We start from the raw sequence: 26,009 nt of genomic DNA, 5'->3' as shown, positions 1-26,009 counted from the left end.
ATGGGCTATCGACGGTTCCTTGGAAGCAGGAGGATCTGTATTCCTTTGAAGGCTGTCCTTCTGTGGTACTATATCATTGGTAATGTGCCTACCTGCCACTCCATGCATTCGACATTTTTTTTCTCGAGGTGCTGCTTATGTATGCTGCCTGTGAGGCCTAAAAGCACCGCATTTTGTTTTCGCAAGAATCTACTATAATATCTGTCAGGTGTGAAACCCTGCAGAAAATTCAAGAGAACAAAAGAACGCATTCAAGAAAGCGCTCACTTTTCACCGAATGATGTTTGTGGCCTGCTCTTTCTGTATACGCATTTATGCTTGTCACGAGCCCTGAGCTGAAGACAATACACATGCACGTTAAGTCAAAATTATTTAAACATTTTAGCATGTAACGTGTTTCTGTCATCCTAAGCAGTCGGGAAGGGTATCCATTGCTTATAATTCTTCTAATTTAACAGTTTTGTCGTATTTAGTTATATGTTTAAGTTTACCTACAGTTTTAGGGTTGATCGTGGGCTCTTCACAAGTTAACTTTCTTAGAGTATCTCATATACTACTCTACCAATTGATGGCGAAAAGACCAGACGTTCCTTGTGTTTTCCCGTATACAGTAAATGGAGTTTCCCTGCAGCGCATGTACATGTAACTCTTTCTGGTGTTTTCATATAATCACACACAAACGGCTTTCAGATGCTAGAAAGAAAACAAGAACGAGAGCCAGCGTAGGATGGTATGACGCACATCAATGACGCGAAAAAATGTATGCTCGTCCAAATATTTGAGAAAGTGTCTACGCGCGTGAAGAATAATCAATTGCGAAACATATATGATAAGTTTGTATTTGATTTTGGACGAGAAAAACTGGCCTGACAGGCAATATATGATGAACAATTATTAAGGCCCATAACCTTTAGTCGCGAATTGAAGTCAAGCCCCAAGCAGCTGCAGATTTACGTTTCTACTTTGGAAGACGCATGCCGTGTCCTAATCTCTGCAGACGCTGTCTAAAATGGACTATTTAATAATGAATCCGGCGCCACTAATTATATGTTACCGATGAAGAAAAGACGTTTCGTAGTGTAACAGAGTCATGTGCAGCCTCACACTCGGTTTGTTGCCAGCGCTTCAAACTTTTCATTGTTATAGCTAATAACAAATGTGCTGTCCAAAGGTCGAATGTGGGTTGACCTACCTCATTACAAAGCTGTTTAACCTTGTTTTTACTTCTTGTGCGGTGATCAAGTCTTCTAGCCTACCGAGCCCCTATTGCAAGCGCAACGCGTTTTTATTGGTAGTCCCTTTATCTTCCCTTCCAATGACCTAGCCTTCGTTGTGTGCCCTGAAGGAAGAAACCTCAAGAAAGCATCAGTCCCAGCAGACAGACTGCTTATCCGAGAAATATAATCAAAGGCGCAATTATAAGCTATATTGGCATTTATCACTTACTGACTTTTCTCAACACTTGAATTCTGCAGTCGACATTGCGAGTAGGGTTTGTTGCAAGAAGAAATACGGCAACACTACCGGGTCGAGATTTTTTTTTGATCTAGCACTTTCGCATTCCACGCAACGGTGCGGCGCAACAAAGAATCGCTCGAGGGATGTCTGATATCATCTGCTCCTTTCGCTTTGCCTACTTGGTCTCGTCTCCTGCATACGCGATCCAGGTAGCGGCTACTCGAGGAACTGGGTTACGTGGTCTTTCGGTCGAATCCTCCGATTTAGAAGGGAGCATTGCCGACTGCTCCACAGAGCAGTTTCAGCTCGAGATTAACCCTCAATCTACCATTTGAACAAGTATACTCCGGGGAGAGCAGATAATTTTGCTCAGAATTATAAATTACAGGTGCAGTAGAAATGAACCTTTCAAGAAAGTTGCTTCCTTAAGTACACCATATGCGACAGAGGGGTGCGTCGACCTTAGATCTCGTAAAGGAAACCAATATGCCTCTAAGTACTTTTTTTAAAATAGAGGGTATTTTTTCTTCTACACTACAGAAAGGTTACTTGAGATAAATTTGCGAATTTCCCGAAGCTTCAGAGCAAGACGAGTCGCATCACTTCGCATTGCAACTTCACTGCGAAATTATTAAACAGTCGAGGAAATGAAGATAAATTCTTGGTAGCAGTAAAGCGCAACTTATGACTTTCAAACAGTGCGCCGTCTCGCTACCACTGGTTTCAGTAAAATCTCTCGCCATGATGTAGGCGCTTTTGTCGAATATCAAGTTTCAATACGCATGACTATGGAGTCTTAACTTGGGCACCAAAGTTGCCGGAGATCCCAGAAAAAATTTGAATATAGAAGCTATATATTCTTTCCTTATTAGTGTAAAGAGGCTGCAGGCTGTAGGCTGTAGAATGTAAAGTGAAGATTTGGACCCCCCATATGGAAACACACAGTGGTATAAATGTTACATAAGCATTTATAAAGGGCCTAAGTCAGGCTGCCCGGCGTATCGATGGATGGGACAACCTGTGACGAAGGTTGGCTGGTGATCTTGGGCGTGTTAGTTTAACGAGTCAGTGGGAACAACAAGGAAGTCTTTGAGAAAGATAGGCCGATCTATCCAAATGTCAGCCAGTCTGTCCGAGGCACCTTAGCTTTTTTATACAACTTAGACGATTGCGGCACAGCATGATCATTCCGAAAATGTCTTGTAAGGCTTGGGTGTATTATTTTGAGTGCACAAAGAACCGTAGCGTTATATTCAGGCTTTAGGGGATAATTCCCAATCATTAACACAGCCGTGTCAACGGAACTACCGAGAAATGGCACTTGCGGCTAGCATCCCCAATTCCTAGATTTGGAGCGGTGTGTTTGCCCATAAAAGGCACGAATGTGAACTTCATTTTGCAGAATATAAGCACTCCTGAACGCCTCCAGAATTAGGGCTAGGCCACGAGGTATTTTCATCCGAATGGCACGGCGTTTTATTTATCGCAGCAAAGGAATGTTTTCTTGTGTACATTAGATCCTATATTTTTAATACAAACTTTTGTTGATTTGACTGTTAGTCTGCTTACACAACAATTAAAATGGCCCCTATAGTAGCGGCGGCTTGTCCTAAGTTATTATAGGTAGCTTTTTGAAGGTGGGGTTGCCTTGTTTGCTTATACTATTCATCAGTTTCGAGATTTCGGTGGAATAGATAAACAACGATAGCTATGGCAGAACAGACACTTTCCAATTACACTTAAGTTGATAATTAAGCCGACACTCTGGAGCGATTCGCATGTAGGTATAATAATAATAATAATATTTGGGGTTTTACGTGCCAAAACCACTCTCTGATTATGAGGCACGCCGTAGTGGAGGACTCCGGAAATTTTGACCACCTGGGGTTCTTTAACGCGCACCTAAATCTAAGGACACGGGTGTTTTCGCATTTCGCCCCCATTGAAATGCGGCCGCCGTGGCCGGGATTCGATCCCGCGACCTCGTGCTCGCATGTAGGTATTGGAAATAACGCCCGATTGTTTTCGCAAGACATGATATCAGGTTTGTTCTCTTTCCCGCAGTGATCAGCCACGAAGACGTGGCCACCGAAGAAAGCGTCACAGTTTATCCCGAAGTGCACCGAGCCCGTGGGGATGGCCCAGATAAGCTTGTTATTATTGAAGATGACTACACGCTTAACCTCAAGAAAGCATCAGTCGCAGCAGACAAACTGCTTATCCGAGAAATAACTGAAAATGGCGTCACTGAAAGATACGTAAGTGGTGCACTGAAATACGTAAAAGTCATATTTTTTTTATTTTACCCAGGTAGACAAGTGCAAAAGAGGAAAAGAGAAACTGGCTCATAACTGCCGCAAAGCAAGACAGCAAACAGTCGAAGAAAAGTTTACCGACGGTTACGACACTCCTTAATGCGAAATTTGAGCGCAGCTCTAAACGTGATTTCACTTCGCGACATATTGGCTGGCGCAAGACAATCTGTCACGTGCGGCACGTTGCATATGGAGCGAAGTACGGCGCGACTGCCTCGCTAATCCAGCGACGCGAGAGCCAGCGCAGGGGTGACGCGTGGGCGCGGTGCACAGCAGCTGCCGCGATAGACCTCGTCGCAGACTAGGTGCGCTTCTCCGGCACTTTCTCCCAACTATTGTCGCCGTGCTACGCTTTCCTTCTCACGCTTTCGCCATGCCCTTCTCCCTTTTCCGCTTCATAGTTCCGCAGTGCCCTCAGCTCCGCTTTCCTCCTTTCGTCTTTCATACACCGCTCCGCGTTCGCTTTCATCTTTCGCTGTGCTTTCTTCCCTCGGTTACGCCAGACTACGACGCCGTGGCACGTCGACTCTCACCGCGGCAACGAGCGACTGAGAGCTGCACTCTAAACAACGATGCACAATTAACGAGCCTCAAAGCGCCCGAATGGTGCCTCCAAGGCAAATTAATTGTTTAGGCACTTTTTAAAGGTGCAGATACAACAAGTAGTTGCATTGTGAGAGACCTACCATATACTGACAAAAGTTTCAGTAGCGCTGTGATATCTTGTAGCCCGTTTGAACTGCATAACATAAGAGGATTATCCTCCCAAATGACTGCTTCATTTTGAATTTAGCTTATAGCAACGACTATTTCTTAGTAATGAACACTCGCTTATGCACGTTTCCTCCCCACTTTCATGTATGCAGTGAAAACAACCACTATACCAAAGATTTGTTCATGACCTATAAAACACGAGTGATTCTAAGCATTGAAATTTTGCTGTGTTGTCATTATGCTTCCAGTGCGCTGTAAGGAGGGGTACACAGATCGAGGCCGACTGATAGATTACGGATAGTTCTGTGCTTACATTTTCACTTGTTCGTGGGAATAAAGTGTCAGATTGTAGAACTGATTCTATTGTTATAAGGCACTATTTATTGCACATATCTGTGCACAAGAACCAATGTCAAATTAATATGATGTGCTTCGTGTTAAATACATGTGCTCCTAAATATCACTCACACGAATGCAACATAACTGATTCCTCAGTCTAGCATAAATCAAAAACGAAAAGCTGAATGGTTCATAACTCCAAACGTACTATGGAAAACTATACTAGATTGGCATAAAGGAACAAGGTGATAGGAAGAACAAAGTATTAATAAAAAGCTTCAGATTCTTTTAATTTTTTAGGTTGATGGCAACTACTATGACAGATTTCTCTACCAAGATAAAGATAAACAAGCCACACTACTTCTGAAGTCCAAGCAATCTGGAGGCTTTGATTTGGTATGTTGCATGCACATGTACCCAACTCGAATCTGCATACACGTATCTAATCTTAGCATTGTTCTTATCTGCTATAATCTGCCACATAGTATGGCCTTCTCAATTTCACTCATGAAATCGAGCCCACTGGAAGTGACGAAGTAACGACACGGGAATCGACAGCGCATACAATAAAGGAGGTCAAAACTACCGGCAATGCCAAGATGACTACGGGTATGTTCTATGACTTTTGGCTGTAACTTGATAGTTCTACTGCGTAATAAAACTACGTTGAAATGACTCTCAAAAAGATTGAATTTCAGGCCAGCCACTATGAATGACGTTTCAATCCTGTCGGTCTGTCTGTCTCGTTTCTTCGTCTAAACAATGGAAACTAAATATGTCCATGGTGCCAATTTGGAATTTAAGCCTTAGCTTATGAGTGTGGAAACCTCAAGCTGTACATCTGTGCCATGCCACCACCTCAGCCATCACTTGTACCAGAAGACAACTATACCAAAACACTGTCCAGTGCCAGAAGCGATCCCCTCTAGCGTTTGTGGTTGATTCCCGTGGTCTACATTGTACGGGCCCTGGTAGAGACAGTCTCAAATGTATACTTAGGGGCATCAAGTCAGGAATTGACCAATCTAAAGGCTTTGAACGAGGTTTCGTCCACATAATGTCTTATAATTTGTTTTGTACAGTATATGCATGAGACTACCCTCCACGCGCTATATGTACATTTTATTCCTACATTATTCCACATGGTAGCCCAGATGAATAAAAAAAAATGTCGTTCTTGGTCACATTTTACAAGTCCCCGGCTATCTACGGTGACAGATTGTCTTTGTTTCAATGCTGCGTCCCAAAGGGGCATTGTATTACGCTGGGCATAACGGGCATTAATTGCTATCATTATCACTTGCCGGTTGTTTACTTAAGTATTTACTGTATCGTAGGAGTGGTCATTTTACCATTTTTGTTGTTGCTCTTCTTTGCAGTTTTGTAGTGTTTCTCATAAAACGCAAGGAAAATGCGGCTATCAGCATTTAGTTTCAGTGGCTTCATTCTTTATGGAATTACTGAATGTATATTGGCACAAAGGTCTTCATCCGTACTTTAATGCATCTGTACTAGGAATTTTTTCACCTTGCTTGCAGATACCTAAATATTGCGAATGTTCCTTCCTTTTTTCTTGGTGTATGATTGTTATGCGGATTTTCGTGAATAATGTTAATGTATAATTTATGCAAACAATGAGCGGCAGGATATTCTGGGCTAGCCTTGAGTACTATCCCGGAATAGGTTTTGAATAAAACAATAAACAGTGATAATGAACTAACGATTACAATTCAAATCAAAAACAATATCTCCCACATGCTCTTCCAAGGAATTAAATATATTAGTTCTCGTTTCTCCTTTTTTATGAACAATGCTGTTTTACTGAAGTTCTTTCGATTTATACCCAAAATTTACTGAGGCTTAAGTAGGCCTTATCATCGCCAGTATATCACACTGCCAGCATGCCTAAATTTTCTTCCTTTCTCGGAGTTCAAGTGCCAAAGGACACAATCAGAATTGTACATCCTTATGAATCCTTGCGTACACACCACTAACATAAAGTGCTGTAGATAAGCGTGCCGATCCGTTGGTGCTAAGAAAATGAACTATTGCCATGGATGAAATATAATGATTCAGTGTTGGTATTGTCTAGTGGCAAGGTACACATGCACGTACATATGATTGGTAATATAACGAGATAATCGATGATTTTCTTTTTGCCATTATTTTCTCTGATAACAGAGCCACCAGACTACGAAAAAGAGGTTGCGAAGATAGGCAAGTATTACGGCTTTTGTGTGCGGAAATAACACACAAGCGTTCGGCCTAAAAACATTTTCGTACGCCATCTTTCGTTTTCAGAACCACGAGAATCGGCTTCAAGTTTCGTCATAGAGACATACCTCATTCTCGACGACGTGCTAGTCCAGCGTGTGACGAGACAAGGCAATGACGTACAGGAGTATTCAACATTCCTTATGGCAGTGGTACGTAGCAAGAACATCTCCATTTCTACCGTTTGCATAATTTCTGCTTGTTGGACTACATTGTTCAGTGCATCTCACTGCACGAAAGAATGCTTCATAAGCCTGGAGCGAATGTCATCATACCATTGTCACAGCGTCGTCGTCATTGCTTAGTCGTCATACATTCGTCGTCATGTCATTCGTTGTCAGGCCGTCGTTGTGATGCCGTCGCGGTCCTTACATCGTCGCCATTTCACTTTCAATCACAGAGTAATCGTCGTACCATTGCCATTTTGCCATCATCAAACCACGATTGTTTCACCATCATCATCACCCAACTGACGTCGTCCTAATCTCATCCCGTCGCCATCACGCCACCTTAATCCTCGCCCGGTAACTTGCTCAATATAGGATGATATTTGGAACAAATTGTACACATAAAGTGTACATATTTTGTATAAACTCGTGCATTGCACATTGTTCCATATATATATATATATATATATATATATATATATATATATATATATATATATATATATCGAGAGAGAGAGTCTAAAGTTAAACAAGCAGTAATTCCAAGTACGATGCCGTGCTGTCTGGACCAAGTTTGCTTGCACAGATGTATTATGCACCTTGTAGGATCCAACATGCTTCACGATTTCGAGTAAACAAAGCAAAAGTTCTCAAAAGCCTATTCTTTCCCTTGCCGTAGCGACTGCAATATATGCTTACATTTGAAACTTTAAGCGAATGTTATTAGAAGACAAACTCACTCTGCTTGATGCTTCTGCGGCGTTTCTCTTCCGAGATATTCTTCTCAAAATATGAAACTCATCGAGATTGTATCGGCACTAGTAATAGCCGCCGCGCCGGAGGACGAGGAAGACGAAGACTGTCTCGTGAGCCCAACACAATCTGGTCGGCAGGTAAAGACGTGCTGCACACCGGGGCACTCTTTGCTTTCCCAACAAACATTGCTTCGGTCTTCATCAGTGGTGAAATCCAGATAATGCTGACCCCGGAGTTGCACCACCACGAAAACGGCACCTTGCGCGCCTGTTGGAGACAAGGCCTAAATGGCGCTTCGACGGCTCCCATTTTTCTACGAGAGCAACTCAGCGGCATGGTAGATGCACCTGGAAGCCAAATTCTTCCTTCGCTGGAGCTGTTCAAAGCGAAACACATACCACCTGCCTCTTGAGTTCCAATCAATTACCCTGTCCAAAATACTGTTGGAATTTAGTGACTCGCCACGCAACGAGCTCGAAACATCATCACTAGATACAGCCAGGCCGTCAAGCCAGCAGCCAAGCTGATGGGCACAACGCTGGACTCACAGGTGTGCAATGCCTCGCCAGGAGCTACGACGTGTATGCTGCGAACACTGCGGACCATCCCGAAGAACTGCCGCTACACGGCCCCTTCCACAGTCGCCATTAAATGCTGTTTTCGACGCAACGTTTCTGGTCTCAGGGTGTACGCTATTCTGGCTCAGAGCCTTGTCGTCAGTGAAAGAGACGCCGTATGCTAACCTCTACCCTCAAGTCTTTGCCCACTTGGGTGTTCAGCATGCCGTCTATTGCCAGCAACCGATGCCGTTCATTGCCTTAAACAAAGCCCTCACCCAGTCATCTTCATACTTTACAATTTCAGCATCTATGTTCAAGAGGTATGTGGACGGTACCTTGGACGTCGAGCTTTCACGACATGCATGCGCAGGGCACCGAATGCACAACTGTAGGACACGTCACTTCTGGCGGCTGTAGTCAAGGTACAGCTTCATCTTTCCCAGCAATGTCTGCTCCATCGTGAGATGCCGCATCCAAGCGCACCTGCTACAGCTAATTTAGCATTCGGAGGCATGCTCCTCCACATAACGTCAAGTCTCTGTTGGGACGTAGCTTATTGCGTAGGGCGCATCGCTTGGAAGCTGGACGAAACTGATAACAGCTGTGCGTTTGTGGCCGGCTGGCTGAAACGAGAGACGGCTCACTTTTTTATTTTCGCTCAAGTTGATATTCTTTCACTGCTCGATCATGTGCCGTGATTCAATCAATCAACGAAGCAATAAATCAAGCAATTTATTTCGTCTATTACAGCGCAGCTGTATATGGCTTGTTACTAGCTGGTCAATGTCCGTAGACCAAAAATTGTTCACCGATGCCGAAGATAGTGCACTACCGGGTCGACCGGGATGGAGGCGGAGCTGGCTTCAAGCCCTCCGCCAACTTGCAAAAATAGGTTTAATATCTTGGGTCCAAATACAACACGTATCAGATATTTAGCTGATAAGAACGGACACTACACTTTTACCCACGTCGGCCATGTCTACCTTCACTGCACCCTCTCTTTGTCGGCGTTCCATGCGCTTGCGTATCCCACCTTTAATGTATACTAGTACAACTGATGGCTTGTAATGACACGAGCGCTGGCTGATAAATAAACGACCACTTGGGTCAGAAAGAGAATAATAATTGCATACCGTATTAGCCGTTTTTGCATTGCATGAATTTTTTGCACGGTATGGGGGGAACATCGTGGTACCCCAAACTACTACACAGTGGATTAACTTAGAGTAAAACGAAATATCAATACTAAGTATTTTCACCTGGATCGAAGGAAGGTGTTTAAGGGCACGAACTTTTCTTGTTATGCAAGTAGTCTTTTGCATTGGAAAATATACATGGCTATCTCAGGGCATATTTACCCAAAACACCACGCCTAGGCACTTAAATGATCAGCAAGTTCAGTGCTAAGGTCCCTTAAAACAATATATACATGTGGAGCGACTTCTTTCTCCTTTAATATAAAGATAATCACCTTTGCATTGTTCTCATTAAATTTTTATGCCTTCAGATACGGACCATACTGCAAATTTTTTAGTGTGTCTAATGAGGTCACCTATGTAACTACCAGAAAAGCCAATACTGCTGTCTTGTATATAAAACATTTTTACCTTGAATGTTGTGCTTCTCGTGTCATTATTCATTTCTATTGTGAGGTGTTACGTGCCAAAACCATGATGTGATTATGAGGCACGACGTACTGGGGGGCACCGGAAATTTGGACCAGCTGGAGTTCTTTAACGTGTCCCTAAATCTAATTACACGGGTGTTTTGCATTTCGCCCCCATCTAAACGTGGTTGCAGTCGCCGGGATTCGATACCGCGACTTCGTGCTTAGCAGCCCAACACCATAGCCAACAAGCAACCACGGTAGGTCGATATCATTATTATGCAGAGAAAACAATAGTGGACATCATATGCTCCCCTGGGGACTCCGCAAAATAGCGTCATAATCTCTGATCTTGACTTATTTATTTTCATGATTTGTTGCCCACGGCATAGGTAAGATATTATTAGCAGCAGTGTACAACCCCTTGTGCGATACTATCTCAGCATTTTAATTAGAAATTTGTGGGTAAATAAATCAAATGTCTTCGTATCACCAGCGAGCAGTCGAATCGTTATGGATTTATTTTCACACTGTCTAAAGAAAACAGAATGCCAAAGCCCACAAACGGTCTTCGCAAAAGGATGTCACGGAGTTAGCGTCACGTTTTTTTCTAAAAAATTATTGGCAGTTTACCTTCGCCCACCCTGCATGTTTTGGGGAATGGCGCGGCCCCGAAGTTCGAGCTAGCAGGCTTAATTTTTTGGCAATTGCGCCCAACCACGACTCCCGCGTTCGTCATCCTTTTTATCTCTCCGCCGCGGTGTTTTTCCCCAGGGTTAATAAACGTGAAATCTGAAACGTCACTTTGAAAGTCGGGGGTTGTACGACGGTAATTTGCTGACTAGTCTGCGCCCAATTCCTCTTGCAAGCAGCTCCACAATACGGCTTCTGGGTTCTCTCAGATAACCCGGCCTTGGTGGCTGGTCTGCCTGGAAGCCTTGAGCCACCCGTCAGGAATCATGGCTCCTCATCGCAGACAAGTCCCGGACGCCGCATATTGAACGCCTGCAAGCCTAGCAATCATGCATAATTGGCAAAATCAGTTTGAGCTTGCAAAATTTCTTATCGCGTGAGCATTCGGCATGAGTGACATAGCTTTTCCGGATGTAGTTTTTCGTCGATTAACTTGGAATTTGCTTCACGCATATTTCAGTATCATTTTCCTGGGTCTTGCTTCATATTAGTTCGAAGATATGGCATTCCTGGATTAATAAGAGCATCAGTAACACCTTAAATATATTCCTAAAAGCAATGACCAATTTTCGTTGCCTGCGCTTCCCCAAGCAAACTTAGCATTGAACGCCTGCGTAGCCACTTATCTCTCTTTCGCAAAAGCACTTAAGTGGGGATAGGTTTCTTTAGCGCTTGCTGGCACAAAGTTTTCAGCCTGAAAGCACATCTATTTTAGTCTTCATTATCACTACCTTAAATGTCGCAGTTTCGCCAGAAAGACGAAGCCACCTATTGAGATAGCAAACGCGTGGACAGCTTACGAAGTAAGGATTGTAGTTTTATAAGCCGTGTAAACTTGTAACATTCGCTTATAATGCAAATTAACAAGCGCGCACAGGCAGACAGAAACTCGTTACACACGATGACCGCGGACACTTGCTGACAAAACGCTAGCAAGCATGGCAGCAGCAGGGACCAAAATGACCTTCGCGCTATCTGTCACTCCAACGCAAGCTGAGCGGTGAAAACGCAGCGCGCGCCAGGTATGAGCCGCCGTAGCATGCAGACTCAGCCCCCGACGCAGATCGCCTTCAGCATAGAGTGCGCGTGGTCTCTCAACGCGCAGTTGCTGCCGGTGTACAACCCAACCCTTTCCCTCCATTCTCTTGGCATTATGTGCGCGACGGAAGACGGCGCGGTTATTCGCTGCTTTTCTCCCTTGCGCGCGCTAGATCGAAGCGTGATCGTCAGCTCCCCTCGCGCCATTTCACTCGCACCTACAGCATGCGACGCGTGGCGACCGCGTTTTTGCCTTTGGACTTGAACAGAACATCACGGCGATGCAGACGATGACGGCGCAAAGGCAGCTGGACGGACCTATAATTGCAATCGCTATATTAAAGCTTGTGTTCAGCTGGAAGTAATGCAACATTGGATTTAGTTGTAATTGGCTTTAGCTGTAATGGAAGAAATCCTTCATTGGCTCGGCACCAAGGGCCTTAACAAAAATTTTACCTTTCATGCAACCTTATTTTGATCGCTTACGCTTTGCACGTAATAACTTTAGAGGAGAACATTCTAGGTGCCATTGTTTGTGAGTAACCAAATACAGGAATGATTGTGAAAGCGGAGATTCTGCATAGGGGGAAAACACTGACAGCCTGGAAATAAAGTTGTTGGCGTGGTTCAATAACGTTGGCCCTATGAAATTGGGGAACGGTGTTTATTCTACTAACTGCTGCATTTTAGTGTTGCAACTTGACAGCTACGGAAGGCATAAGACGTAGGTGATCGCGATGACATAGATTTACGACTTCTACGAAGCACTCATACTGCTAAATTGCGGTTACAAAATAAAGTAGTAGCGACCAAGAAATCTTCCTGCAGATAAGCTCTGCACCGTAATAAATATGCATGTACGTTTGTGGTTACACTGAAACAAGTGACAATTTGTAAAGCATACTCAGGCATTTAAGCATGTTGAAAGTATGAATGTTGCTGTAGCTAGCGACATTCATTGCCTAACCACTGCTAATAATTTCAAGCATCCTTATTCCTGTAAACTTTTGTGTTAATAGTATTAGAGTATTCTATCTCGAAATGGTTTCCTGTGTCACTACGTATAGTGCGTAAAATATAAAAAAGTCACGATGATCTTATACTGTGTCAGATGGATGTGAGAGCTATTGTATTTATCCTTTCAATTGAATATTGGGGATTTGACTATTTTCAAACTCGTTTTCCAGGTCAACCAGATTTTAGGGCAGCTTGACCCTCCCGGCAGAATTCTTTTGAGAGCCATTGAAATCAACAAAATCGTAAGTTTCATTGTTAGCTACTTTGTTTTCTTCACAGTGGCAAATTTACAGGGGCCGGTCGATTATGTGGCCGTCATGGACAACAAAATCGTCGACGCTCCAGGCACACTTGAGAATTTGGAAAAATATTCCAAGACGAAGAAACAAATGCAGTCTGCCGATGCGGTCATCATTTTAATAGGGTAAGGAAAACAGTGCAGCGGTTTCGCCTGTTAGATTATGGAAGTATTGTGCAAATTGTGGCGAAGGCAAAATAATTTTTTCTGCTCTAACCACAAAACACAAATTTCGCAAATAATGGTCGCATGAATCTAAGGATGTGTAATTTATTAAGTATGCTTATGTTGCAAAAGGAAGCGCTAAAATAGTAAATAAGTATACTGAATAGGACTAATGTACATCCTGTAGATGTGATGCAACCTGTCTAAGACATCAAGTTTTGCTTCATGCATTCGATATTTGAGATTTCAGGCGAGACATGGAACACAGGCGACCCGACGGCTCGACGTTTGTGTCGTATGGTATGGTATACTTCCATATCTCCATTTACATGGAAGAGATTTATAAAAAGAGTCACACGAAATATTATTTGAAAAGCGCGTTCTAAACTTTAATAAAACTAGAATGGTTACAAATAATTCAGCTCATTTTCAGCGCCGGACACTCATCAAATCTGGCCAGACTAGATTGTGTATAAAGTTATACCGTTAACGGTCATTAGGTCAATTCAATTATTGTTGGTTTTTGAAACGCACTTCCATCAATAAACCAATAAATTAAATTCGTTGCAAAATTTTTTTACCTGCTTCCACCACCTCGAGAGAGCTTCCGAGCTGATTTTCTAAACGAGAATAAAATATATGGACGAGTAAACACGCTGTGCGAAAAAACTACCATCAAGGTCTCATGATCCACCATCAGGGTACCGTTTGCATTCACTAGGAATTATTGAAGCCAAAATTTTGCGGCCTACGTGTACTATCTTTAGAACCTCGTAATGTGAGCTATCGAATTGGGAGCAGGTGTGTTCTATATCAGGAGCAGAATGTGTGGTCGTCAACTTGGTGTTTTTTGTGTTTTTTTTACTGCATCATTGTTAATTTCCTCGATAATTAGGGCATTCAGAACCACTTTACTCTTTATATTTGTCATGTCTATGACGATTACACGGCAGTATTTGCTAGCAATTTTCTTGACAGCGAATTAAGTTTTACCGTGATACTCTATTATTTTAAAATATGTATTAACTACGAATACGTGATTTTTGAAACATCTGCACTAGTTTCATTAGCACACACTTATATGGCGTACTGGGTTCCCACATACACTCGTTCAAACAATTGATAATCACATTGCTTTAACTTGTCCTAGGGCCTCGTATATCTTCAGTGTCAGTAGAAGCAGGCGACTTTTAATAATACTTAGACTCCTAATTATAATGTGCGTTCAATAACAAAAATGCCTAAACTTGTCGCTTTGCGCATTTATTAGTATAATGTGTGTCTTTGTGTACCGTGGGCTAGGATGCATTCGCATTATTCAGGAAATTTATGTGGGGCAGTTGACCTAAACTACACGCGTGTTATATCTAAAGGACGACATTATTTTTATGCTTCGATGGTATTTTTGGGTTTTAATGGTGCTTATAGTGTGGCTATAGAACAGCAGGATGGTCACCCTACCTAATTGGTTTTACTGCGGGGATAACTAAATTTTAGGCATCTGTTGGTATACAAACTTATGTACTGGTTTGGCATTTTCGCTTTATCTAATTGAACAAATAAACTTCTGAAAAACCGCCTCAGCGATAATGTTTATTAGATCATAAAATTTTCAGAAAGAAGCCGTACTTGGGAGAAGTATACGTTAGATGTAGTGTCCGCATGCGATATTAAATACTGTAAATTAGGATGTCCATAATTCTTTTCTGAGTAAACAGCAACCGCTTAACTTCTCACGTTTGCGAATTTTAACGCAATAAATGTCATTGGTTTTTATCCTGAGTGCAAGATAGAGGCTCACAATACAAAAGGACTACATGATTAGGTGTCCCTACAAATTGTTTTCTCAAAGTGGTAAAAAGACAAACCATCAATGGAGATCAAAGACCAGACAATGAATGTACCTTTGTTCGAACCTTCTCTGTGGTTTTCTATCTCAAAAAATATCTGTTCCACAAACACCCTGTAATTAGCATACCATTGAAGTATCATTGAGCATATTTCTAAATGAATTATTTTCTCTATCGATAATATTGGGCGCTTGAGAGGTTTCTCCAACATCCGTAGACAATATCGTCTGGGCCTGCATTGCATGTATCAAAACATGTAGTGAAGGCACTTGGTTATGTATTGTATATATTCTGACAGGTGAATCTCTTGTACGTTTTCACATCAGTTTCGCTCAGGACCACTAGTTCCGTTCAAGGAAACTTTCAACGAAGCCTCTCCCATAACCACAGAATATTCCTGGGTCGTCGTAAAGAACAAAATAATATCTTAATACTCATGAGACGTGCAACCGCACATAGCTCGCCGGACACAGCTGCTCTTTAACTCGTCCTCATTGTGCGCAGTCAGTTACACCAACCTCATGAAAGTCTTTTGAAACAAAGAAAAGGTAATATATTTTGGTTTGGATATGCTCATCAGCGAAAGACGATCTAAGCTGAAGGTCGTCATAAGAATGTCAGGAGAACTTTAAAATATATGTATTCAATGTAACTTAAATTTTAAATAACTGAATTTCTTTCTTGCGGTGAAACAGGTCTTGCGTATACAAGAGGAGCTTGCAATGGACATGGTGCCATCGTTGCCGCAGACCTTGGGACGAAATACGCGGGGGCGTTGAGCGTTGCTCATGAAGTAGGGCATTTGTGAGTATTAGTAGAACAAGATGCTATATTTTGCCTTATTTTACGAAATTTCAGATATATACGCACAAACATATACGAAACAATTTTCGAACTAGTTGAGCTTGTATATCAACGACTTTTCCCCAGCCATATATATATATATATATATATATATATATATATATATATATATATATATATATATATATATATATATATATATAGTCACGTGGTATTGACTGTGGCGAAGACAGCAGCAAAACTGTAAATGGCGAAACTTAATCTTTATTGGGCGAACTTCTGCCCTCAAAAGCAAGTCACACTTAAAGCACCACGTAGCGGCGAACACAGTCGGCGATCGTCGGAAGTCTGATCAGCGGGTCAAGCGCGTAGGCTTTTACAAATGAGTCGTCGAATGTTCCATAATAATTGCTGGGACCCGCGTGTCTTCTAAACAGTTCTCCACCATTCACGTCGCGCGACGAAATCAGATTACACAAGGTTCGGTGACAACAGACAGCGGATAACATTTGTTAGGCGGCGAAACCTGGTCACTCGATCAAGATGAACAGGTACACGTGTCGATATATATATATATATATATATATATATATATATATATATATATATATATATATATATATATAGACATATATGTGTATATACATGCAGTGGGAGAACACAAATGCTTGACAACCACCTTCTATACACTTTACTCTGACAAAAGTAAGACCACCTGATAGAACTCACCCGTAATTCTGGCCACTTACCAAAATTTAAGGAACCAAAAAAATGGCGGCCAAGCTGGCGCAACTGCCGAAATTACGTGCCACTTGCCAAAGGGTGCTCGACTAATTGGGGAACGAACAGTTGCAGGACACGTTAGTAAACTGTGCCATGAGCGCTGGAATCTCGGCATGCAGAAGGGGACAGTGTTTCAATGCACGTAAATGAGTTATTCCGTCCAAAAGAAAGTGAGTTTCACGATGTTTCATTTATATTGTAATAGGTATTTCTTTATATTGAGTTTTACAGTAGCTAAAGGAAAGAGGCAGTGCTCTAATAATGACGTTGTTGTTCATCTCACGTTTGTCGTTCAAGGCGAGGCATTTACTTGACATTGGTATGCAACAATTTGTGCAGAACTTAGATACTTACATACGATGACTATCCAGGTATGCCAATAGCCGAAATTTGTCACCGAAGCCTGGTTCTTGTCTTTGATACTATTTAATGACTATCGTACCTAGTACTGGCTAGTTGGAAACTAACTTGCAAGGCAAGCAACGAACTAGAAAGTTGACAAGAAAAGTAAAGAACTGAATGTGTGAATCGACAGCCAAGAATCATGAAAGAGAAAGTAAGCGAGATGGACACAAGGAATTGAATGCAAACAATGGAAACAAAAAAGCAGCGGCAGAACCACTTAAGATTACTTACGCCTGGAAATGCGAAACCGTTGTAGTCGCTTTGGATAAACGTTTTCACTTAGGAATTCATCCGTATGTCGCCGTGCAACTTGCAAACTTGCATATCGTTGCTTTTAAGACATGATGGCGGTGGTACACTTCATTTCATACGCTCATGATTTGGCGTTGAGAGTGTTTTTGTGTCCGGTAACCTATGTGGCTCCGACCGGCTATGGGGATTCGCCAATAAATGGCTACTCGAAGGGCAGCGGTGCCCTTTGGTAATTCTAGATTATTAGCGCGTGATAGAAGACGATGATGACGGGGATCCGCACACCATGAAATATGTTCTGTAAGCTTTTTGGTACAGGGAAGGATAGAGAGAGAGGACATTTATTTCTTATGATGTGGGAAAGCTTCTTGGTAGGGTGGAGTCGTTAGTTCAGGGCCCCATTGGCTCCGACCAATCCGCGCGCCCGCCGGATCAGCCGTCGCTGCTCTTGGGGGTCTAAGATGGTCATCGCAGTCTACCAGGAAGAAGGTGAAGGTGAAGTAATAGGGGAGTAACCCGGAGCGTCTGGGCACTCCCACGTGGAAGGATATACTGTTGCCTTTGTTCCACAGCGGGGACACTATGAGGGATATTGTGTAGGGTGGAAGAGGTGAAGATAAACGAGACAGGGAAATTAGTTTGAAGCTGTTGCCACGCGACGGCGTCTTCTCCTGTAAAAGAATTATTTTGGGGTGGGGGGGAAGTGTCTGTAGCTATCTCTGTACTGTTGTAGAGGTTCAGTGTTCAGTACTTTTAGAGTTCAGGAAACAGTTAGTTCCGAAACTGACCACTTATTTTTAACAAAAACAGCCATGCCACCCCCTTTTCCTACAGGACGTGTGTATGTAAACATTTGATAGTCTGGCAGAATATATTACATCATTACATCATTGTAATCATACCATTCTCATGCCGTCGCCGTCATTGCCTCGTTGTCATACAGCAATCTTCCCACAAGTGTCTTCATGCTGTCGTTGTCATATCGTCATCGTGTTGCCATCCTGGTGATTCAATCGAAATCATTTATATTTAGTCTTCCTACCCTTGCGAGGGCGTCGTCGTCATGGCATCACGCATTCGTCGTACTAACGTTGTCGCCATGGCGTGGTCGTCTTACCGAGTTTGTCGTTCTATACAACTCATTGCTTCTTTGTCAATTTTATCGTGACCGTGCGGCCGAAATTAGGCTGTGAGAATGCCGCAGTGGTCATTCCAGTTTCGTCATTAGGTTGTCTTCAGGCATTCGTCGTCATACAATCATCGTCATACGGTCAGCGTCTCCCCATCGTTGTCAAACGCTCTTCATTATGCAACTGTCATGATGCCTTCGTCATCAAACTGACTTCGTCGTTCCTTCTCATTCTGTAGCCCACGTATCGTCATACGCATTGCCGAACTGCGCGAGTGAATGCCATAGAAAAATGAGCCAATACCGGAGGCAGTGGAGTCTGCACATAGCCTAAACAACAGAAGACCAAGAATGACCGCAGTAGATGTTAAATAAGCGTGCCGTCGTTGGTACGCTGCGTCACTACATTGCTTGACTGCTAATTGCTTGATGTAGATTCTCCTGCAAGATCTTTTTTAGTAATTGTAAAGTGCCATTGTTTTCAGTTTTATCGGTTGCATGACTTGTATGTACATCTATATACATGTACAACCTAGAGATAAATCGCTTCATTAAGATTTAGACATTAGGAACATGAACAGTTTCTGTGCAGATTCTCTCACTGTAATAACCTTTCTGTCCACCACAGCTTAGGTTCTCCTCATGACGGTGCAGAAACGGCAAAAGATTGCCCAGCTGACGGCGGTACCATAATGAGCAAACAAGCCGCTGGCGTAATCCGGCCACGGTATTCAGAATGTAGCAAACAAGCCATCAAAGCCTATGTGACGTAAGCCTTTCCACCTTTTTGATGAGAAATTCTGTAGAGCAGTGATTTACAAAATGATTAACATTTGTCATTAGGAGCGCTCACCAATACAAAGTGCCACCACATCTTCATACATGCGACTGACACAGTGTCTAACGCTTGTGTTTCGGGAGTCTCTTAGCGTTCTTGACCAGTTGTTGGGAGACGCACTCACGGTTAAAATGTGTAGCATGTGTGGAGTAAAACGTGCAAGCTGCCAGAACAAATCACGCATCAAGCAGATAAAGAGATAAATTGGGCTTCAAATGCATGCGCCATTAAATGCGCCCTCGATTTCAATACTTTGGGAGGTGGGGTCTCCAACAACAAAAGAATAAATAAACTACATGCCCATCAATGCTTTGCAAATATGTTTTATTTAGTATTCATTATTGGCCAGAGGGGTGTTGCTCTGAATTCGAAGGAACCATGAAGGCATGCAAATTGGTCTGTTGACATGCCCGGATAAGACAGTTGTAGCCTGAAAAGTTAAAGAATAAGGAATCTAACGAGGCAGTCATAACAAAATTTACTACTGTTTATTCAGATTGCATGAAGATGTCGTATCAGAAGACAATGATGGGGCGTGAGAATAGTTTTACTAGCAGATATTACTCCGGGGGGCGTACTGTTGAGGTAGTCCATGAAGGACGAGCTCAGGCCTTTTATACGCTGAAAGAATTGCGTCTCGCGTCTTCTTTGTTCATTGCCCTGCGGCATAGTGAAGGGAGGAAGAGAGAGAGAGACAAAAGGGAAGGAAAGACAGGAAGGTTACTCAGTGTAAATACCAGCTGGCTACCTTGTCCCGGGGGAAGGTGTAAAGGGAATAAAAGGCGAAGGAAGAAAGAAAAAAATTCACGCAGTAAGGCGATGTCACGCGCAACAATAGGCAAAGGCGGTCGCACAATTCCCAGGCCCTTAAATATTTCAGGGCCTCTGAAATCAAGCCGTTATTCCTGCTGCAAATGTTCCAGGAAGTGTCACACAGTTGCTTCTTTCTTATGGCCTCGCAGGACCCGTGCTAAGTGCTTGTTTGAACAAACTTATCCCACGGACAATGAGACAGACATAGGGGTTGAGACCACCACAGAGCCTCCGAACACAGCAGCCGATCCAGTGCAGGAAAAAAGAAGGAGGAGAAAGTGCCAAGCTTTCCTAACAAACGATCAATACCTTCTGAAAGCTGAGGTGTGTAATTTTGTGCGCCAAAAATGCAGCGATCAATACATTTAGTATAACAGTTGCATGTACGGAAAACGTTCATTTCTTTAGAGCAATCATGATCCTGAAATTAGTTGGCCAAGGATATCCTTGGCCCCTTTAAATTGTCCCAGATTAATAAATATTGTCTACCTGCGTCATCGAAAAACTTGTTATGAAGTTCTGGTGTTTCTGATGTCAGTGTGATGCAATCTTTCAAAGTATATTTAGAATCACATTACCTGATCGCCATTGAATAAAGCACCGAGATTCGAAAGTATGAACTGAATCTTAATGTGCTTCAAAATTGTGGAACTACTAATTCTAAATAATGTAGTATATAGCTCTTAGTGATGAACAGTCAGGTTGCATACATACACACTAGTTTAGAGCAAGACGTTTTATGGAAATTTAAAGTCCTAAGTTCAATTCGTTCTTGCTTAAGTTCGGAATACCCTCACGCGGATTTCATTGGTTTTGAAGTCAAAATCCTGACATGCTATAATGCTTTTAATTCACATCATAGCGAGGCATTGTATACAATTTATATTGCAAGAAAATGTCATACACATCGCGTTACCCCGAACAAGGCCCTATGCTGCGTTGAAAACCAGGCTGCATAGTTTAACAGAAATGTTGCTGCCGGGGAAAAATTGAGTCTTCTTGAACCTTGCCTTCTGCAACATATTATTCAGTTGGTCGGTTGCGTATGCTACAGTATACCAGTGATATGAAATATGGTTCGTGCCTACCGGCTTACAAGATAAACTCTTCCTGTCCCAGTGCTACGTTTGCTGCGCACCAATTCAACGATCTGCACAATACCCGTAGCAAGCACGTGGTTTTGCTTCATTGAAGCTTACGCGGTGCGTGGTCCGCTTCATGCGTACCTGCCTCTGCTTACCGGGCACATCTGCCATCAGTTGTCCTGATTTCAAAACCACAACAGTGAACTCAGCTTCTCAGTAGCTGCATTACGTCACGACAGACTGATACACTTAGGGTTCTCTCCTGCGGATTCCCGAGAACACCTGCGTGGGTCCTGCTTAGCAAGTGTGTACATATGCAGGTACCCGACAGCAAAAAATTATGCAGCTCGCATGGACTGTGGTAACTGGTTAAGGCGAAACTTTTTCTACTGTTCTCTATATTGAAGATAAATGGTAGTGATGTTGACGTTAACGGTTTAGGTTATTCAACGCTTGGTGCAACGAGATAGTGGCAAGGTGGTGAACATTCGCTTGTGTGCGTTACTTGTGTTTATCGACGCATGGTACACAAAACACATAGCGAGGCGTGTTTGCTTGAGGCGCTCATCTTCGCCATTATTAGTAGCAAGCGAGAACGTTGATAGATTTATTAGCGCACACGAAGCAGTCCACTGTGGCAGAAGTGTGGATTGACAGAAGTGTCGTATTGATGCTGCGATGCTTTAAAGCTGCTTTGTGCCTGCACGTCCTGCGTCAGATGATTGCGTGGGAAAACATGCTCAGTGCTTACGTTAAGAAATAAAGGAAACGGGCCGTACCCTCAATTTACTATTGTCCAGTTCGCCTGCATCTATTGTTATGTCTGGCAGCATTTGTTTTACCGAAAAGACCCCAAACAAGCAATGGTTATTCACGCCGCGTTCTCATTCTCCCACGCTACTCCCATGTATGAGGGCTGCCACACGCGAACAAGGTTGCTATTCGCTAGTTTTGTAACTGCTTCACTGCCTGTAAAGGTTCAGCATCCTAGTGCACGCATTTTATACCTACTCTCGATACATTTATTTATTTATTTGTTCAGTCACCTCACATGCTCCCAAAGGAGTATTGCGTGAGGGGAGGATACAGGGAAAAAGCAAAAAGAAAGGTGCACAACGAAATTATACATTGTTTCTTTCTTTATTATACTTTCTTTATTTACACATTCGTTATTATACGTTATTCTTTCTTTAATTTTGTCTACTTTCTCCCTGTCATTATATTTACCTCCTATCTAGATTCTTGTGTGGAGTTACAAAGGCGAGCGCTTCAGCTACTGCAATACTTAGGCGCCGGGGGGGGGGGAGAGGGCATTGTTTTTAAACGAAGGAGATCACGTTGAAAAGGTTTCATAAACCCTGAAACAGGCATGCTTTTTTTCGTCGCCTATTCTCTCTTAGAGCTCCGCTTTGTGAACTGATCATAGAATAAAATACGGAACGCGTCACACTCAAGCGAGAACTTCCAAGTGTGTGGCTTGGATAAAAGAAATTCAAAAAAGGTAAACTCTGCTCATATACACTAAATGAATTATAAGCTGACCGTTCTTTTTTTGCGATCTAATTCAGTGCGCCAATACAATAAGTTAGTTATGAGATTCACTCGTCCGGGTCCATTTATTGTGAGGTTGTGCAGAAAACAAATCCGTGTAGTACAAATTTTCATTATTTTGCTACAAAATCTTCCTTTTGTGACCCGGTTTGGTAATAACACATTTTATCTCCTTTGAAATGCAGACATATGTTACAGTTGTCACTTTTAGCGCTCGTAATTAATTGCGTTAAACAGTTTTCAATTACCAACAACAATCGACCACCTTTCAATGCAGCAAATGGTCCATGACAACCCTACCTGTAAAATCCTCTGCACTGTTGGCTCAGGCACGTCAGATGAACTGACCGTCTATGCTGCGGTCGCGCCAGATAGGACACCCTGCGACAAGCCTGACAGTTCCAAGGTGAGGGATCTGTGCTTCAGGGGCCCTTATTTCTATCAAAGTCTTATTTTTTTTAAAGCAATGTCCATCACAGCTTCCACAGCAACAAATTTTTCTAACACTCGTTTATGGAAATTATAAGGTTGCACGGTTGATAGTGATCCCTCGCGTGCATCGGTTCTAAAGACAAGTAGAGTAAAATAAAAAAAACGCAATTGCAGGACACCTGAATCACAAGTTCGGTGGCTGCCCGTTTTCTTTCAGTATCCACAATGATGCAGTCCACAATAAAATATTCATATTCAAATATTCAAATATTCAGCAAATGCTTGTCAACAGTTCGAACAACTTCACATGGCAGGAGAAAATCTGGTTTGCATAATAAATCTCAACGCTTCGCTAGAGTTGGGCTGAAGAACAAAAAGGGCACGTTCTGACACTTTGAGGCATATGTCATAAAGTTGCCACAAGTAACGTGAAGTTTCAGGTGCAGCAGTACGAAATATCAAAGGCATGCAGGTGTGGCACTTTGATATATCTAAGGCTGAAGTGAACATTGCTCATCTTGTAAAATGTCTTGCCGCAGATTTTTTTTTAAAATGTGGAAAACATTGAAACGGCTTTAAAGGATATTTGAACCTGCTTGAAAGGTCAGCCTGGTTCAGCCCCAAAATAAATAGCTGATTTAAAGCATGATCAGTAGCTTTCAATGATATTGCTGGGAACAGATGTCCTTGAAATATATTGATTATCGAATGGTATTTTGTCTTATTGGGAACTATATAATGTTAGAGACAGCAAAAACCACCGTTGACAAACCAGGTGTTGTCAGAGCGGTTGACCTTTTGGTGGGTTAACTAGACCTGCACAGGAAAGTTAAACATAGACCACTGTATCGACAGTGAGCTTTCTGTTGTGTTCTTTCTAATAACAACATTTCGCGACGGCAGACGCACTGTATTGCTCATAAAGACCCCTCAAATATTCGACACAGTGAGTGAAACGTGAGCTTTTGCGTTGCGATTCGAGATTATGAGAGAAAGCGAAATACTTGGTTGGGTCATTTTAACGTTGCCAAACACCTGCGTGCTCTTAGCAGTTGGACCAAGCAGGGACAATCGCATGTAAAAAAAGATTCACCGCCGATGAAATTACGCTCCGCATGTCGGTTAACTACCCCTTGCGCTAGTATTCCTAAATCTGAACTTCTCTTAGTGACCTGCCTGGAAACCATCGACGACATCTTTCAAACTTTTGAATAATTCATTATGAATGCTGCTGTAAAGAGAAGCCACACGATAAAATTATTGGCGGAGCAGTGACGGTCAACGTACATTTCAGGCATTACCATTTTCCTCCTACGCTGGAGAAGCTGTTGCCAAAACAATGAAGTGATTACAGAATGCTTTTGGAAGACGCACTCAGCAATGTGTGTGGCAAGCTTTTTCACACAGCACCAATATGTATCGAACTCAGAAATATGACGCGAATTTTTCAGCCAAAATCGTACAGCCGTTAACAGTAAGTCTCGTACGGGGCTAGTTATCTTTTTTTCTAATTCACTTTTCATGTAGCCACAGTATCGAAGATGTTTTCTAGAAGAAAGGATCAAGTTCTTGAAAAACAGTTGCCTGTATAAGTCCTAGTAAAACGCAACGTGATTTGACCCCGCTGCAAATGAAGCGAGGCAAATTCGTAGTGCCTCAAAAATCAATAACAGTTTTTCATGAGACAGCTACGAATAGTTAAGCATGTGTAAAGCGACGCAATAAATAGATCCACAAACATGAACTGCGTGACAGTTGGTTTGGGCTTCATCGGACCAAGAAAGTCAGTGCTTGCAAACTTCAGCAGCTGTAACACACAACACGGCAAAGAAGCCGCGAATGGCTGAAGCACTATGTGGCATTTGGAACATAAGCGAGTGTCTTTAACCCGTGTTGTGAACTGCGCAAAAGCCGAATCTTTAAGTACGTCGTGATCAACTTCGTCGTATGAACTCCTCGCGAGCAAGCGAGCGTGTCGAGATGCTTGGCGCGTTTGTATCTAGCCATTGCGAGGCACAGTAAGAATGCAGGCGAGAGTTTGCGCGGAAAAGGAATGCACGAAAAAAAAATAATTTTTCCAAAGCACTCCCCTCGCATTCCCACGCGCAAGCAGTCTTCAATGTCTCTGCCGCTTTCTTTTTCTTCACATTGTGGCAATGGTGCCACTGGAGATGACGAGATTCCTTGTCAAGACCCCCCTCAAAAAGTCTTGGTTCTGTGTCGTCGATAACGGCAAGAGTCATCATCGGTGTAAAATCATAGACGGATGGTTGGAGGAGGAAACCAAATTCGCCGCTCTAAACGGCTGTCGCAGTAAAAGCGGTGCAGCCACGAGTAGCTTTGAAAAAACGAGGCAAGTATTTGATGGGGAGTGCAACAAAGCTTGTTATTCAAAATGAAATAAAAGGTTGTTAGGCGTATCTTACAAATCTACTCTCGGTGATCCTGGGTACATCCTGTTCACACCACATGATGAACATTGCAACCGTTTCTTTTTTTTTACTGTATTCCTATTGTCTTACCAGTATTCTGATCTCTGCTTCCTGTCTTTTTAATTTTCAGGTCTGCAAAAGAGGGTTATGCATACCGAAAATACATCCTGTATTGAAAACAGATTCTATGTAACACTCCTGATATTAATTAAACGTTGTACAAAACATGAACGAG

General features: G+C 42.6%; 2 protein-coding genes and 1 pseudogene across 2 annotated transcripts; 2 read left to right on the top strand and 1 right to left on the bottom strand.

Moving 5' to 3' along the window:
- On the top strand, positions 1–7,075 carry LOC142563223 (uncharacterized). The gene is made up of 5 exons (XM_075673773.1): positions 1–79; positions 3,523–3,716; positions 5,127–5,222; positions 5,312–5,435; positions 7,008–7,075. Exons 1-5 carry the CDS (start codon positions 1–3, stop codon positions 7,073–7,075), a joined length of 561 nt encoding a protein of 186 aa, XP_075529888.1.
- Positions 7,061–26,009, top strand: LOC142563884 (venom metalloproteinase BumaMPs1-like). The gene is made up of 9 exons (XM_075674571.1): positions 7,061–7,252; positions 13,108–13,179; positions 13,231–13,361; positions 13,651–13,700; positions 15,946–16,054; positions 19,252–19,392; positions 20,424–20,598; positions 23,188–23,316; positions 25,905–26,009. Exons 1-9 carry the CDS (start codon positions 7,244–7,246, stop codon positions 25,965–25,967), a joined length of 879 nt encoding a protein of 292 aa, XP_075530686.1. The 5' UTR covers positions 7,061–7,243; the 3' UTR covers positions 25,968–26,009.
- On the bottom strand, positions 9,383–9,560 carry LOC142565091 (U2 spliceosomal RNA; annotated as a pseudogene).

Source organism: Dermacentor variabilis, chromosome 11 (assembly GCF_050947875.1).
Source record: "Dermacentor variabilis isolate Ectoservices chromosome 11, ASM5094787v1, whole genome shotgun sequence".
Lineage (NCBI taxonomy): Eukaryota > Metazoa > Arthropoda > Arachnida > Ixodida > Ixodidae > Dermacentor > Dermacentor variabilis.
The sequence above is the reverse complement of the archived record's forward strand: the minus strand, read 5'-3'. Positions and strand labels throughout refer to the sequence as shown.